At 37.4% G+C, this 17,474-nt stretch overlaps 1 protein-coding gene across 1 annotated transcript; it reads left to right on the plus strand.

Annotated features, from left to right (window-relative positions):
• The first annotated feature begins 12,143 nt into the window (after positions 1-12,143).
• Positions 12,144-15,787, plus strand: LOC135148434 (uncharacterized). Its single transcript, XM_064083652.1, has 4 exons — positions 12,144-12,502; positions 12,725-12,917; positions 13,002-14,935; positions 15,067-15,787. The coding sequence occupies exons 1-4, from the start codon at positions 12,144-12,146 to the stop codon at positions 15,785-15,787; spliced, it is 3,207 nt and encodes a 1,068-aa protein (XP_063939722.1).
• The last annotated feature ends 1,687 nt before the right edge of the window (positions 15,788-17,474 follow it).

The raw sequence follows: 17,474 nt of genomic DNA on the forward strand, positions 1-17,474 counted from the left end.
CGGTGAAGAGTCTTCTAGATTGTACTTTCGAAGAAGATCTCTGACATACTTGGATTGGCAAATGAATATTCCATCTTCCTTTTGGCTTACTTGAAGACCAAGGAAGTAGGATAGCTCACCCATCATACTCATCTCATAGTTGCTCTGCATCAACTTAGCAAATCTCTTGCACAAATTATCGTTAGTAGAACCAAATATAATATCATCAACATATATTTGTACAAATATCATATCCTTATCATGCAATTTGTAAAAGAGAGTTTTGTCTATGACATCTCTAGTAAAATTGTTTTCAATTAAAAACTCAGAGAGAGTGTCATACCATGTTCTTGGTGACTGCTTGAGTCCATAGACAGCTTTGAATAGGTTGTAAACAAAATCAGCAAACTCTGGATTTTCAAAACCAGGGGGCTGTTCCAGATATACTTCTTCTTCCAGCTTTCCATTCAGAAATGCACTTTTCACATCCATTTGATAAACCTTGAAGTTGAAGTGTGCAGCAAATGCAAGAAATATTCTGATGGCTTCAAGACGAGCAACTGGAGCATAGGTTTCATCGTAGTCAATTCCTTCTTCTTGTGAATAACCTTTTGCAACCAGTCTGGCTTTGTTTCTCACAACAATGCCATCACCATCTAACTTGTTACGGAAGACCCATCTAGCTCCAATTATAGATTTTCCTTTTGGCCTTGGAACCAGGGCCCAGACTTCTTGTCTCTCAAATTGATTGAGTTCTTCTTGCATGGCAAGAACCCAATCAGGATCAACAAGTGCTTCTTCTATTTTCTTTGGCTCTAGTTGAGATAGAAAACCAGAGAATAGGCATTCATTTGTCGTAGCACTTCTAGTCTTGACACCAGCATCAGGATCACCAATAATTAAATCAAAGGGATGATCTCTACTCCAAATCCTTTCCCTTGGAAGATATGTCCTTGATGATTCAGCAGTATTATCGTTAAGCAGAATTGTGTGACTAGATGATCCACCAGCTCCCCCTGAGTTGTTGCCAGGTTGACTTGATGATCCACCACTAGCATTAGTGGAATCTCCAGTGTTTCCACCATTTCCTCCACCATTTCCTGGATCATCACCATCATTGTTGTCATCTCCTGTTGCAACCTCAGGTGGCATATTATCATCTGAATCAGAATATGGATAGTTGTCAAACTTCAGAGACTCAGATGGATTAGCAGATTGTAAACTTGGAAGTTTAGTGTCATCAAATGTAACATTGACACTAACTTTCACTAACAGAGTGTCAATCACAAAAACTCTATAAGCAATTTTGGTATAACCAACAAAGATTGATTCATATGCCTTTGGCTCAAACTTACTTAAATTCTCTTCACCATCTTTAAGAACAAAGCATTTGGCTCCAAAGACATGAAGATGTTTGACATATGGTTTCTTGTTGTTATACAGTTGAAAGGGAGTTTTCATGTGATCCTTATTGATCAAAGTTCTATTCTGGGTGTAACAGGCAGTGCTCACAGCTTCAGCCCAAAAGTACAGAGGAAGCTTTGCTTCAGCAATCATTGTTCTAGCAGCTTCAATCAGTGTACGATTCTTTCTTTCGATGACTCCATTCTGTTGTGGAGTCCTTGGTGCTGAGTACTGTCTGTTGATTCCCTTTTCAGAGTAAAAGTTGATTAAGGTTTGATTCTTGAACTCAGTTCCATTATCTGACCTTATTGCTTTTACAGGAACACCCTTTTCCAATTCAACTTTCTTGATATGATCAATTACTGTCAGGGGAGTTTCATCCTTGGAAGCTAGGAAGTAAACCCAAGTAAATTTTGAGAAGTCATCCACAATGACCAAAGCATATCTTCCTCCATCAATTGACATAATATTCACTGGGCCAAATAAATCCATGTGCAACAGGTGCAATGGTTCAGTGATACTATTGATGGTCTTGCTTTTGTGAGATGCTCTCTTTGCTTTTTCTTTCTGACAAGCTTCACAGAGATCATCAGATGTAAATTCCAGGGAAGGCAAACCTCTCACCAAATCTCTCTTGACCAGAGAGTTTATAGTTTTGAAGTTGAGGTGTGAGAGTTTCTTATGCCATAACTGACTATCTTCGGCAGATGCTTTTGCATAGAAACAGTGATATTCATTTCCTGGTCCAGTAGATAGATCAGCTACGAATATGTTCCCTTTCCTGATGCCACATAGTGAAGGACGTTTATCCTTGGTATGTTTGATTATACATATTTCGTTTTCAAAGTGAACATAATAACCCTTGTCACAAAACTGGCTGACACTAAGGAGATTATGTTGTAGTCCTTCAACTAGTGCAATTTCTTTTATGATGATCCTTCCAACTTTGTACTTGCCATATCCAACAGTACGACCCTTGCTATTATCAGCAAAAGTAACTGCAGGTCCAGTTGCTTCTCTAACTTCTGTCAGCAGGGATCTATTGCCAGTCATGTGCCTTGACGCTCCACTGTCAAGCACCCAAACAACTCGAACAACTCCACTGGCACCCTGCAACAGACAAATTGATTAAATATTCTTTGGGACCCACACTTGATTGGGTCCAACAAACTTAAAAAACTGATTTCTATCAGGTGTAACAACAGAGCCTCTTGGACTGATAGTTGGTTCAGACTTGACTAAACTTACTTCCTTAACAACAGCCTTATAAACCTTAGTCTTAGGCTTTGGAACATAAGTCTCCTTCCTAACACGAGGATGACTAGCAGTCATTGCCCTAGCATACTTTTTGTTTGTGTGTTGTCTTGGTGACGTGTTTTCATTTTTAGCATGCAAATTCTTAAAATAAGCAGACATAGTATTGAAAGAACAAAGCATACAATTATCAACACCACAAAATTTATGGCATGCATCAAATATAGGAGCAACAGGAGTATCAGTCACAATAGTAGGAACATCAACAGATTCTACTCTAACATTATTAACAGTTTTAAAATTCTCAGTAGAATGGCATCTATTGTCTCTGTTCTTACTATTCACAAAGTTATTAGGCTTGTTGAACTTGGTTCTTTCTGAGTTGACACCTAAACCAGCTTTAGGCAACCTAACATTGCCTTTCACTTTGATTGGTTTCAGGTTTGTTAGAATCTCATCTCTCTTCTCATTACTCTCTTTCATTTTAAGGTCTTCCTGTTTAAGTTCATATTTAATGACAACAGGAGTTTCTAAAAGAGGTTCAGCTACTGATGATTTAAACAAAGGATGAGGGGATTCTTTAAAGACAAAAGGAATTCCTCTCTCCTCAGCACTCTTCTTAAAGGGAATAATGTTACTAGCCTTACCTACAGATTTGTTATAGTCAAAGCCTATTCCAACAGTTCTCTTGATCTCTTGTTTATCATTAGGCTCTTTGACTATAGTGGAGGCATCCTTAAAGGCTTTACATTTCACTTTTTCTTCGTCTAGCTGAAGTCTTAAAGAAATCTCACCTTTCTCTAGAACTCTGACTTTAGCACATTGCAATCCTAAATCCATAGTCAGTTGTTCAATTTTAGGTTTTAATACTTTTATCTCATTCATTTTATAAGCATGAATATCTAAGACTAAAGTATCAATTTTAAGATTGGCAGCTTTCAACTTCTTAATAGCATCATCTCTTTCAAGTCCCAATTGCATAAAAAGTTTAGGGCATGTAGGATCTACCTGAAAGCTTCCAGCAGGAGGAGGTGAATATGATCCAGTATTAACCATGAAAGCAACATTCCCTAGCTGCTCCTCTTCATCACTATCTGTGTCATCCCAGCTTTTGCCTTCTGCCAGATAAGATTTGCTTTTGAACCTTTGACCTCCAGAAGTACCCTGATGCTTTCTCACTAAGGCATCATACTTCTGTTTCAGCTCATCGTACAAATCCTTTCTCTTTCCTTGAACCTTGGGCTGCTTGCACTCAGTTGCAAAGTGTCCCGGTTCACCACAGTTGAAACATTTAAACTTGCTTCGATCCACCATCCCAGTCTTGTATCCTCCTTTGCTTGTAGAAGATGAATAACCTCCCTTCTGAAACTTACTAGCAGTAGGTTTGTATTTGTAGGAAGGGTTCTTCCGGAATCTCATGCTTCCAAACTTCTTGGCAAACAGTGTTAGCGATTGATCTTCTAACAGTTCCAGCTCTTCCATTGTATAGAACTCATCATCTCCACTGGAAGAAGTAGTCTGACCCATCTCAGGTACAACAAAATCCTGAGTGGTTTTAGAAGGAACAACAACATCCTTCTTTTCTTCCGGTGTAGGTGATTCAACAACTAGAGCTCTTGAGTGGTTCTGTATTTTACCCCATCCATATCTCTGTTTAGACTGAACCTGTTCCAGTTCATAAGTTTTCAGAACTCCGTAGAGTCTTTCCAGAGATATCTCATTCAGATCTCTGCTTTCCCTGATTGCAGTGAATCTGTGTTCCAGATGTTCAGGAAGGGTTAAGAGAAGCTTCATGTTGACCTCTTTATTGTCATAGTATTTTCCATTCAGATTTAAGTTGTTAATCAGATTATTAAGTCTGATAAATACATCTGAAATCCCTTCCCCAGGATTTGAACCAAACTGTTCATATTGAGCCATCAGTATTTCTTTCTTGTTCTCTGTTACATATTTGATGATGTCACAGGTATTTAACTTGTTTAGTATGCAGAAATGAAGGTCAGAGTTTAATCTAGAATCAGAGTTTAACGACTGCCAGCTGGATCAGAGTTTGTATGATATTCAGAGTTTGCAGGCGGCTGATTTCTAGGAGAAGATCTGGATAAGCAAGGAAAGAGAATATCAAGGAAGATATGCAAATCAGAACAGGAAAAGGATAGCTACTGATTAGATTATTTTAGGAAGCAGATAATTGTAAATCAATCAGTAGATATCATGTAACTGTGTATATAAACACAGCTTAGGGTTTACTCTAGATGAGTTAACAATTGAATATCATTCGTGTAACCTAGCAGCTCTTAGTGATAAAATATAAATCACTAAGAGATTATTTGTAAGCTACTGTGATTTGTGAATAAGAGTTTAGTTGAATTATTCTCTTATACTGGTGTTCTGTTATTGATTGTGTTCACTATATTATCTTATATAGTGAGTTTATTCGGCCTAACAAGTGGTATCAGAGCCAGCTCTGTTGATATACCTACAGTGAGATCTTAATCACACAATCATGTCTGAGAAATCACAAACCAGTAGATATGAGTCACTTAGGGTTCCGATCCTCAAGGCATCTGAGTATCCTATCTGGAAGGTCAGAATGACTATGTTTTTGGAATCTACAGATCCAGAATACCTGGACAGGATTTATGATGGTCCACACATGCCAACAAAGCTCTCTGTTGCAGTTGGAGATAAACCTCAGAAGATGATCCCCAAAGAGAAGAAAGACTATACTCCTGAGGACATCTTATCAATCAGTAAAGATGCAAAAGTGAAGCACTTGTTGCACAGTGCTCTTGATAATGCTATGTCAAATAGGGTGATTGGCTGTAAAACTGCAAAAGAAATATGGGATGCTTTGGAAGTCAGATGTCAGGGAACCAAAGCCATCAAGAAAAACAGAAGAACCATACTTACTCAAGAGTATGAACACTTTGATGCAAAATCTGGTGAATCACTGACTGATCTTAATGACAGATTTGTCAAGCTGCTGAATGATCTGTCTCTAGTGGATAAAGAGTATAATTTAGAAGATTCAAATCTCAAATTTCTGCTTGCTCTTCCTGAAAAGTGGGATTTAAAAGTAACCACTATAAGAGACAATCATGATCTTGAAGATATGTCTCTGGATGATATTTTTGGAAGACTGAAAACTTATGAACTTGAAATGGAGCAAAGGAACAAACGACATGGTGGAAAACCCAAACCAGTTGCTCTAAAAGTTCAAGAAGAAACAGCTGTGAAAAGCAAGGGAAAAGCACATGTCAAAAAGTCTGAAACTGTGTCATCAAACTCTGATGATGACTCAGACTCTGATATACCGTCAGACTCTGATGACAGTGATACTGAGATGATGCAGCTGGCAGCACTGATGGTGAAAAGCTTCAAGAAGATGGCTTATAAGAACTTCAACAAAGGGAAGAAGTTCTCAAAGAAAGACAGAAACTCTGATAGGAAGGTCTTCAAAAGGAATGAAGGCAAAGAAGAAAAATCTGGAAAATCTGATAAGTCCAAATACACCTGCTTCAATTGTGGAGAGAAAGGCCATTTTGCAACTGAGTGCAAGAAAGCTAAGAAAGAAAAAGAACAAGCCTTTATCACAAAGAAAGGAAGCTGGGCAGACTCATCAGAATCAGAGGAAGAAGTCAACTATGCCTTGATGGCAAACATGGACAACAACATTGAGACTGTTGAAACTAAGGTACCTCATTCCACTCTTGCTTTTGATACTGAGGATATAACTGAGTTAAGATTGTTTCTTAAAACTCTGCATGTTAGTTATAGAGATCAGACTTTAGAAAATGAAAGACTAAAATCTGAGAACTTAGATGTCAAGAAAAGGAATGATTATCTTGAAAAGGAACTAGTTCAGATGCTAGAAGTTCAGAAGGAAAGAGATGACTCTATCTTTGTTAAAAATGAACTCTTAACGAAAAATGCTTCTCTTGAAATCAGAAATTGTTAAGGAAAGAGAGATAATCAGAACTTGGACTAACTCAGGGAAGACTACTCAGAATATCTTAGAAAGTGGAAACTGGAAGAAAGGGTTAGGTTACTCTGATAAAAATGAAGCTGAGTCATATAAACAAGAAACCATTAAAATTGAAAAACCTAGGGTAGTTCCAGTAAGATTTGTTGCAGAATCAAAGACTCAGGACAAATCAAATACTGAAATACCTAAACAGGTTAACATTGGTTTGATGACTCAGAAACAGCTTAAGTATAAGCTCAAGGAGGTTAAGAAAGAAAACAGGATTAAGGAACCTAAGAAAAATAGGAATGGGAAGGTTGGAATAAACAAAAGCAACAGTTATATGCCTATTCCAAATGCTCCTAGGAAAACTTGTCATAATTGTGGTAATCCTAATCATCTTGCTTCTTTTTGCAGGAAAAATAAGGACATAAATGCTATGTCTCCAAAATCAGAAGTTAAGAATAGGAATACTAGATTTAGACCAGAAAATCCTTGTTTTCATTGTGGTAGTTTATGGCATTCCATTTACACTTGTAAGGAATACCATAGTTTATATTATGACTATTATGAATTGAAACCTTCTTTGAAGAAAAAGATTGATTCTCCTAGTTCAACATCTGTTAAAAAGTCTGTTAGCACAAACTCTGATTTAAACTCTGATAAATCTTCCGCTGCTAGTGTTAACAAACTTAACAAGAACAAAGGATCCAAGCAAGTCTGGATCCTTAAAACTAACCATTAGTTGTGTATGTGATTGCAGGGCAACGGGGAGAACATCCTAGTTCTGGACAGTGGATGCTCAGGACATATGACAGGAAATAAAGCCCTGCTATCAGACTTTGTGGAGAAGGCTGGCCCAAATGTTTCTTATGGAGATGGCAACATAGGGAAAACTTTGGGATATGGCAATATCAATCTTGGAAATGTCATCATTCAATCTGTAGCTCTGGTCTCAGGACTTAAGCACAATCTGCTGAGCATAAGTCAAATCTGTGACAGAGGATATCATGTTGATTTCCTGGAGGAACACTGTGAGGTTATCAGTAAAACCACTGGAAAAGTTGTTCTAAAAGGATATAGACATGGGAACATCTATGAAGCCAAGCTATCTTTAAACTCTGAAAGCTCTGCAATCTGTCTACTTGGCAGAGTCAATATTGAAGAAAGCTGGAACTGGCACAAGAAATTATCTCACCTGAACTTCAATAATATAAATGAGCTTGTGAAGAAAGATCTTGTGAAAGAACTTCCAAAATCAGTTTTTACTCCAGATGGACTCTGTGATTCCTGTCAGAAAGCAAAACAGAGGAAGTCTTCATTTAAAAGTAAAACTGAATCCTCAATTCTTGAGCCATATCATCTGCTTCATGTTGATCTTTTTGGACCAGTTAATATAATGTCCATTGCAAAGAAGAGATATACTCTGGTCATTGTTGATGAATTTACCAGATATACATGGGTATATTTTCTACACAGCAAGGATGAGACACCATCTTTATTGATTGAGCATGTCAGACAGCTGGACAAAATCTCTAAAGATGCAGTAAAGATCATCAGAAGTGATAATGGCACTGAGTTCAAGAATTTTAAAATGGAGGAGTTATGTAAAGCAAATGGCATAAAACAGGAATTTTCAGCACCTGGAACACCTCAACAAAATGGTGTTGTAGAAAGAAAGAACAGAACTCTGATTGAAGCTGCTAGAACCATGTTGGAGGAAGCAAAGTTACCAACCTAATTCTGGGCTGAAGCTGTGCAATCTGCCTGTTTCACACAGAATGCAACTCTGATCAACAAGCATGGGAAAACTCCATTTGAAATGGTCAAAGGCAGAAAACCAAATCTCAAATACTTCCATATTTTTGGATGTAAATGTTTTGTTCTGAAAAATCATCCTGAACAGCTAACCAAATTTGATTTAAAAGCTGATGAAGGAATTTTTGTTGGTTATCCTTTATCAACAAAAGCCTTCAGAGTTTACAATTTGAGAACAAGGGTAATCATGGAATCCATTCATGTGTCCTTTGATGATAAGAAAATTACTGGAATGGAAGATTTTGAAGATCATGAACAACTGAGATTTGAAGATGAAGATGCATTCTCTGATTCCATAAACTCTGACACTGAGACTATATTAGAACATGTCACTTCAACTCATCAACCTCAAGCACATGTTGAGGGGGAGCACTTTCAAAATGAAAATCTGGATAAAAATGTTGCAGACTCGGCAGAAAACTCAAACTCTGATTCTGACTCCTCAAACTCTGATCATTCAGCATCAGAGGATCATGAGAACACATCTTCAGGGGGAGCATCAGAAACTCAGAATGCTCATGGAGATAACATGAATAATGGGGGAGAGGCATCAGAGAATCAGAATAATACTGGCATGGATTATGGGGGAGGATCTAGTTCCAGAAATCAACTGCCACATGAAAGAAAATGGACAAAGTCTCATACACCAGATCTGATAATTGGAGATCCAGATGCTGGAGTACAAACCAGAACTGCAACAGCAAATGAGTGTTTATTCCATTCATTTTTATCTCAGACAGAACCAAAGAAAGTGGAAGAAGCTTTGAAGGATGCTGATTGGGTAACAGCAATGCAGGAGGAGTTAAATGAATTTGAGAGAAATAAAGTCTGGACACTGGTACCTAGACCAAAGAACAGATCAATAGTTGGTACTAAGTAGGTTTTCAGAAACAAAACAGACAGTGATGGTGTAATTACAAGAAATAAAGCCAGACTGGTAGCTAAGGGATATTCTCAACAAGAAGGAATTGACTATGATGAGACCTTTGCCCCAGTTGCCAGATTGGAAGCAATCAGAATTTTCTTGGCTTATGCAGCACACAAGAAATTCAGAGTTTACCAGATAAATGTAAAGAGTGCTTTTCTCAATGGGGAGCTGGAGGAAGAAGTATATGTTGAACAACCTCCAGGATTTGTGGATACAAAATTTCCAGATCATGTCTACAGATTGGATAAAGCACTGTATGGACTAAAGCAAGCACCAAGAGCATGGTATGAAACTCTGGCTCAATTTCTTTTGGACAGTGGTTTCAACAGAGGTACAATTGATAAAACTTTATTTTATCTCAACCATGGTAATGATCTGCTATTAGTTCAAGTCTATGTAGATGATATCATTTTTGGATCTACTAATCCTAAACTCTGTGAGAGATTCTCAAAGCTTATGCAGTCCAGATATCAGATGAGCATGATGGGAGAAATGAGCTATTTTCTGGGACTTCAAGTCAAACAGACTGATGAGGGTATTTTCATTAATCAGTCTAAATATACAAGGAACCTGCTAAAGAAATTTGGCATGCAGGATAGCTCAACTACTACCACTCCAATGGCAACTGCCACTAAGTTAGATAAAGATACTGGTTCACCAGTAGAAATTACTAACTACAGAGGAATGATAGGCTCACTACTATATCTGACTGCTAGCAGACCTGATATCATGTTTGCAACCTGTCTCTGTGCAAGATTTCAAGCAGATCCAAGAGAACCACACCTTGTAGCAGTCAAAAGGATTTTCAAATATCTCAAAGGAACAGTTGAGATGGGACTCTGGTATCCCAGAGAATCAGACTTTACACTGATTGGTTACTCTGATGCAGATTTTGCAGGATGCAAAATAGACAGAAAAAGCACAAGTGGAAGCTGTCAATTTCTTGGAGGAAGACTGGTTTCCTGGTTCAGTAAGAAACAAAAGTCAATTACTACATCCACTGCAGAAGCAGAGTATATTGCTGCAGGAAGCTGCTGTGCTCAGATTTTATGGATGAAGAATCAACTACTGGACTATGGGTTAACTCTGACTCAAATTCCTATTTATTGTGATAACCAAAGTGCTATTGCTATGACAGGAAATCCAGTACAGCATTCCATGACCAAGCATATCAGCATAAGATATCATTTTATCAGAGAGCATGTGATGGAAGGGACAGTAGAACTTCATTTTGTCCCAACAGATCAGCAGTTGGCAGATATCTTCACCAAACCCTTGGCTGAAGCAACATTTACAAGACTTGTAAACGAATTAGGGATGATTACTGGTCCTCTCTAAACTCTGATACATTACATGATATTATATCTGTTAGTAATTGTTGTTAATATCTTGATATGCAACTGCCTCTGTTATTCTCTGATCTAAATTCTGATGATTATGCACTAATATGACAAACTCTGATATTTAAACTCTGACCCGACAAACTCTGATGACTTGAATTTTCACTGATGAAGGATATTCCTGTGTTTAATATGTTGCAAATACCTGAATTAGATCATGAAAAACTCTGGAGTCTAATTTTTGAGACATTACATATGTGGAACTCCTTGCTACACAAAACATGATTGGAGTTGTTACTTAGACTGCCTTACTTCTTGAAAATTAGATAAGTACTCAGTGAAGAATTTGCTTTACTCCTCTCATGAGCTAAGAGTAATTAGGTCTTAGATATGGATCACAAATTTGTTTCCTCTCAAAGAAAAGAAAAGACAAGAAAAGAAAAGACAAGAAAAGAAAAGAAAAGAAAAGAAAGATATTTCAGGTACTCCTTTGAGATCTTAGAAAATCTGTGAAAGGAAAGATCCATGTGCACTGCTGGTATTAAGCAAAATGCATCAGAAAATTGTATTTTTCTTGATGACCTTTCACATTCTCTGATTACTGGAGAAATACACTGAAACAAAATTCTGATGAAGGTTATGACTCACTTACCCTGAGAAGTTTCCTTTCAAAAGATACTTGTCTTACAAACTAGAGAAACTTTAAACTCTGATCTAATATGTGAGACACTCGGCTTATGAGATGGTTAAAGCATCTTCTCTACATCTGATTCTTTCTAATTTTACTCAAGAAATTTGTCAATCTCTGTTACAATTAGAATAATCATGACAACACACACCTCACATTCCATATCTGTGATTAACAAAAATTTATGACATTGAGTGATTTTTGATTAAATTCAAATAATTGTTTGCAAACTCTGAGGAAAAATTGGTTGCCAGATTTTCCTTATTTCTAATCAGTGCAAAATTTTATGACTAATCGTTGTTTTTTCTGATAATCTGCCATTTATTTAAACTTTGGTCAATAGTCAAACTTCTGATCCAAGTCGGAGTTTAAAATAAATATATTTTGGTCAGATAAATATCAGATTTACTGTCAAATGGTACAAAATCCATTTGAATTCTTGAGTGGAGAAAAACACGGTAAATAATTGTGTTTTATCGGTAAATGGTGCAAGTTTGTACAGATTCACACGCTGCTCATTATTACTACTCCACTACCATTTTTTTTACCGCTCAGAGATTGCCACGTGTCCCACTAACACTTAGAGTCAGAACATCGTGCATATACATATATATATATCGTTCTTGAAAATCATTTTCACATTTTTCACACGATTTCTACTTACTCTCTCTCTCTCTCAAACTCTCAACTCATTTTCTCACAAGATTTTTGACAAACACCTTACCTGCAGTACCTCAAACTCACGATTTCTTGATTTTTCAGACAATGTCGACCAAAGCCTTCGAATATGATGGTGCCAAGTTCGTTACCAACAACTATGCTGCAGTTCTGACCAATGATGAAGCTCCCAGTGAGTTCCATCTAATCCAAGATTATCTTGCCCACAGTGAGTTCATGTATGCACTCACTCAACCAGAGGTTATTTCTCCGGCTCAAGTTCTGACTCTCTGGCGTTCAGCAAGATATAATGATGATGGTGAACATGGATCACCATCCTTAACCTGTATTTATGAGGAACAGGAGTATATTATAACTCCTGAGACGGTTCGAAAGGCTCTTCACCTTCCAGAGCATTCCAAGTATCACAGTGCTGTTTCTACTCAAACTCTGAAGGATATGATGCAGTTCTTTGGATACTCTAGTAGCACTGATAAAATGGGGGAACTCAAGCGTCCATGTCTCTGCAAAGAATGGAGCTTTTACTATGACTGCATAACCAGAGCTTTTGGAAATAAATGCAGCAATTTTGATGCTATTCCTCTCTTCAGTCAGCAGATTGGGTATTCTCTTATCCATAATCTCAACTTTGATATTGCTCCATCTATTTTGAGATTTATTGGTGATAGAAAGTTAGAGGATGAGAATACTGTTTACTTTGCTCGATTTTGTCAGCTTATTTTATCATACCGTTATCCTCTGGTACCTAATCCTGATACTGATACTGAACTACCTTTTAAAATCACTAAACGAGCATTCACTGATTTGATGAAAAAGGATAGTAAGAAACCCCAACTACCTGTTTTTGTTATTCCTGTAACTGTACAGGATAAACTGAAGTAGGCAATGCCAGAAAAATATGATTCCATATTCTCTGATTAGAATATACCCTCCTCTTCACACAAGCAACAAACAGATGTACCAACCTCTGGTCCTTCCCAAAAAGGGCCAGTTGTAAAATCTGACCACAAGTCCACCTCTGGTCCTTCCCAAAAAGGGTCAGTTGTAACATCTTCACCTACCAGGGTGCTGAGATCTTCAAAATCACCATCCAAACCATCTCCTCCACCTAGGAAGAGAAGATTTTTACAGCAGATCTCAGACTCTGACTCTGACAATGAACCAGTACCCCCTCCTCTTGTCTCCAGGCCCAAAAAGAAGATCAAGCCCACCTCCACAATCACTGATCTTACTGTGGACCCTCCTCAGGAATCCATGGTTAATCCTCTTGAGATGGTCACAGTCTCTGATCCTCTGATGGTGGAACCACTATCTGCTGTGCCTCTGACAACTTCATCAGAACATACTCCAGAAGCTGACATTCCTATGTCAGAAAATATTCCTGAGTCAGAGGATCTTTTGCCACAACCTCCAGCAGCTGATATACCTTCTTCAGGAACAACTCCAGAAGAACATGTGTCTACTCCAGAAGCACATGTGCCTACTCCAGAAGAACATATGTCTACTCCTGAGATTGCTCAGGAAAATCTGATTCCTGTTGAAAACTTTGTTGCAGCTCCTGATCAGGAGATCCTCAATGCTGCAAACTCTGAGGGAGCTACATCTCCTCTTTGTTCACATACTATCAGCATCACAGCTCATGATGATGATGATGACACTGAAGTAAACTCTGTTCCACCTGTTGACTCAGGATCCCTTATAGCTGAAATCTCTGCTCTGCTCAGAGAAAGCATCTCAGTCAGGGAAGTCTCTCCAATTCAATCATTCTCTCCAGTCAGAGTTCCTTCACCTATCAAAGTTCCTTCACCTATCAAAGTTCCTTCACCTGTCAGAGATTCTTCACCAACTCCTGATTCTACAATTCCTCACTCTGTGTCTACAAAGAGCAAGGTCTGTACATTAACTTACTCCAGGAATATGCACAGAGCCCCATCCTCTTCTGTGGAAGCCAGGCTATTTTCTATTGAATCCACTCAGAGATCAATGCAGCAAACTCTGGCTGATTTGAGCTCCTCTGTAGCTCAACTGGTACAATTTCTCAACTCTAATGCTTTGAACTCTAATGATGTCAAAAAGGGGGAGAAAGTTCTTAAAGACAAATGCAAGGTTGATCAGCAACAGAGAAAGCCAGATGATGAGGAGGATGATGAAGAAAAGAAGAAAGCTGAAAAATCTGAAAATACAAACTCTGAAATAGTCTTACACACTCAGAGTGAGACTAAGGAAAATAGGAGTGATAAGGTTGGAAGCAGTTCTAAACAAACTCAGACTACAAAGTCTCAGACTCAGACTACAACTCAACCTCTGATACCAGCTGACAATAAATCAAAAGCTCTCTCTGAGCAACTAATTGAGCTTGGTAATCCTGAATCAAAAATTTTGAGTCACACAGTGAAGATTCAGGGAGAGGAAACAACCTTATTCTACAAAGCTCCTACACAACTGGATTTTGATGAAGCAGTTGCAAAGAATATATTTGAACAAGAAAATCCAGGGGTGTCAATTGAAGATATCAGAAAAGAAGAAGAAAGGTTGGCTGCTGAGAAGAAGAAGATCAGCAAATCTAAGTCTGATGAAAAGAAAGCAAAGTCTGATGGAAAGAAACAGATCATTGATTCCTCCTCAAAGAAATTACCATCTTCAAAAAGAAAAGGAATAGTGATCAGTGAAGTCAATTATGCTGATATCAATAGGCCCAGAGTTTATCAGAAGAAGTCTGATTCTGATTCCAGTGAAAAAGGGAAAAATGTCATTGATGGTGTTCCATCAGAAAAGAAAACTGGATCAGAACTGACACTTGCAACAGTTCCTGAGTCTATTGATCAGAATTTAGCCTCTGACACTGCTCAAGCTAAAAATATGAAGGAAGATCAGCTGAAGTAAAAGCTACCTGGATAAAGTCAACCTCTGACAAGACTCAAGTTGATATAGTTGAACCAAAGAAGAAGAGTTTATTTGGAAACCTTGGTACAGGACAGTACAAGGAAAGCTCTTTGTTCACTCAAATCAGAGACAAAGGAACAAGAGGAAAGGAAGCAAGGGACACAACTGGTCTAGGTCACAAGAAAGAGAAAATTCAGACAAGTGCTGCAACTTTCTTCAAAGATCCATATCCTCTCACTGAGAAGGCTGGAGAAGTTGTAACACAGAAAGACCTTGACAAAATAGAGTCGGTACAAATTCTGATGGATACTCATGATGGGCCAGAAGATAAAGAGAAAATTGCTATATTTTTGGAATCTGGCAGAGTTTACAGAATTTCTGAAGCTGATCTATTAATAAAGTCTCTAAGGGAACTTGAGCATATTAATTATATGCTTGAGATAAAGAATGAAGCAACCAAGAGATGGTCTGAGAGGCTGAAAAGAACTATCCAAGAAAAGAGAAGATTTTATAGGATAAGTTCTAATGCTGAATATGTTCCTATGATAACTCAAGAAGATGGTTCAGAGATTGATATGATCAAAAATAGCTCTGTTATGGAGACTATAGCTGGAACCAGAATTTTGGGTTACAATAATGAAGCTGACAGACCAGGAGCTATTCAATTGGGAGAAGCTATGAAAAGATGCAAGGCAAGAGCCTTGAGATCAGCTATATACCAGACAGGAGAAGACAATGAAGAGTTAAAGACTGTCAAAGCTCAGATGATACAGACTCTGAAACAGATTGAAAAAGATTTGATCACTCAGTTTGTCAAGGAGAGCTATGGATATAGACTGATTGGCTAGTTAGCTTCTGCTAGTTTTGTAAGTTGTAATTAGTTCTGCTTGTTCTGTAAGTAATAATAATTAATTTTTGCAGATTAGTTACTTCATGCATTTGTTCTTGATTGTTTTTGACATCATCAGTATATATATATAGAACTTGTTCATTCTGTCTAATGTACAAGTTGGGGGAGATTGTTACATATTTGATGATGTCACAGGTATTTAACTTGTTTAGTATGCAGAAATGAAGGTCAGAGTTAAAACTAGAATCAGAGTTTAACGACTACCAGCTGGATCAGAGTTTGTATGATGATCAGAGTTTGCAGGCGGCTGATTTCTAGGAGAAGATCTGGATAAACAAGGAAAGAGAATATCAAGGAAGATATGCAAATCAGAACAGGAAAAGGATAGCTACTGATTAGATTATTTTAGGAAGCAGATAATTGTAAATCAATCAGTAGATATCATGTAACTGTGTATATAAACACAGCTTAGGGTTTACTCTAGATGAGTTAACAATTGAATATCATTCGTGTAACCTAGCAGCTCTTAGTGATAAAATATAAATCACTAAGAGATTATTTGTAAGCTACTGTGATTTGTGAATAAGAGTTTAGTTGAATTATTCTCTTATACTGGTGTTCTGTTATTGATTGTGTTCACTATATTATCTTATATAGTGAGTTTATTCGGCCTAACATTCTCTCTTACTTCTTCTGAACCTTCGTTGATAATCTCTAATGTATCCCAGATTTGCTTCGTATTCGTACAATTAACAACAACATTGAACATGACGGGATCTAGGGATTCAACTAGGATCAATTGAGGAGTATCATCTAGGTTCGTCTATTCACTCTCTTCATCTGTGTACTCAGAAAGTTCTTTCGGAACAGTTTTATGAGGCATTAACACACCATCCTCTTCGTGTTCAATTATAAGCTTCATCGGAGTAGAAACACCCTTGTTCAATATCCCGATATATTTCCTGTTCGCAGTGCGGAGGAATAGTAACATGTGCCTCTTCCATAGGCCGAAGTGTTCTTTGCTGAACGGTGGGATTTTAATGGTATTAATCTTTTGTGTACTCATTTTTAAGGATTTAAAGTGAATAGTGTTTGGATGAGATTTGGATTACTGAAAGAAAAATATTGTAAATCAGAATTAATTTTTGGAATAAAATTAATTCGAATAAAAAATATTTGAAACGTTACAGAGTGTGTATAGGATCTAATACGATGTATTCGTATTAACCGCTCTGATACCAATTGTTAGGTCCAGATACGATTGTAGAAGGGGGTGTTGAATACAATTGATACCAAATTATCGCGGAAATAATAGTCTATTAAATATTTAATCACCCAATCTTCAGTAGAACTGCTTCCTGTCATCTTTAAACTTTAATAACTTCTTCTTGATTTGTCGAACGAACGAACTACCACTTTTGCTTGACTTCAAATATTTAATTTGAATAACTGATACACAGATGTACTGTCTGGTTCATCTGTATCTAGTTAAATCAAATATTCTTCGTCAAATAAACAATAAGAATTTGGTTTGTTCGTCGAGTCTTCGTCTTGTAAGTACTTCTTCATTAAATGGAATCTTCTGATAAAATAAAGTATAGAAACTTTATATCTTCTGAACTCCTGGACGTGTCACAAAAGATTATTTGTGCACTAAGGCTTGAACATATTAATGAACTTCTTTC

Source organism: Daucus carota, chromosome 8 (assembly GCF_001625215.2).
Source record: "Daucus carota subsp. sativus chromosome 8, DH1 v3.0, whole genome shotgun sequence".
NCBI lineage: Eukaryota > Viridiplantae > Streptophyta > Magnoliopsida > Apiales > Apiaceae > Daucus > Daucus carota.

Bases quoted from the DNA above. Each gene is read 5' to 3' on its own strand.
- LOC135148434 (XM_064083652.1), top strand. From the start codon at position 12,144: ATGTCGACCAAAGCCTTCGAATATGATGGTGCCAAGTTCGTTACCAAC. The intron at 12,918-13,001 runs GTACAGGATAAA...TCTTCACACAAG, and splicing joins TTTTTGTTATTCCTGTAACT to CAACAAACAGATGTACCAAC. The intron at 14,936-15,066 runs GTAAAAGCTACC...CACTCAAATCAG, and splicing joins ATGAAGGAAGATCAGCTGAA to AGACAAAGGAACAAGAGGAA.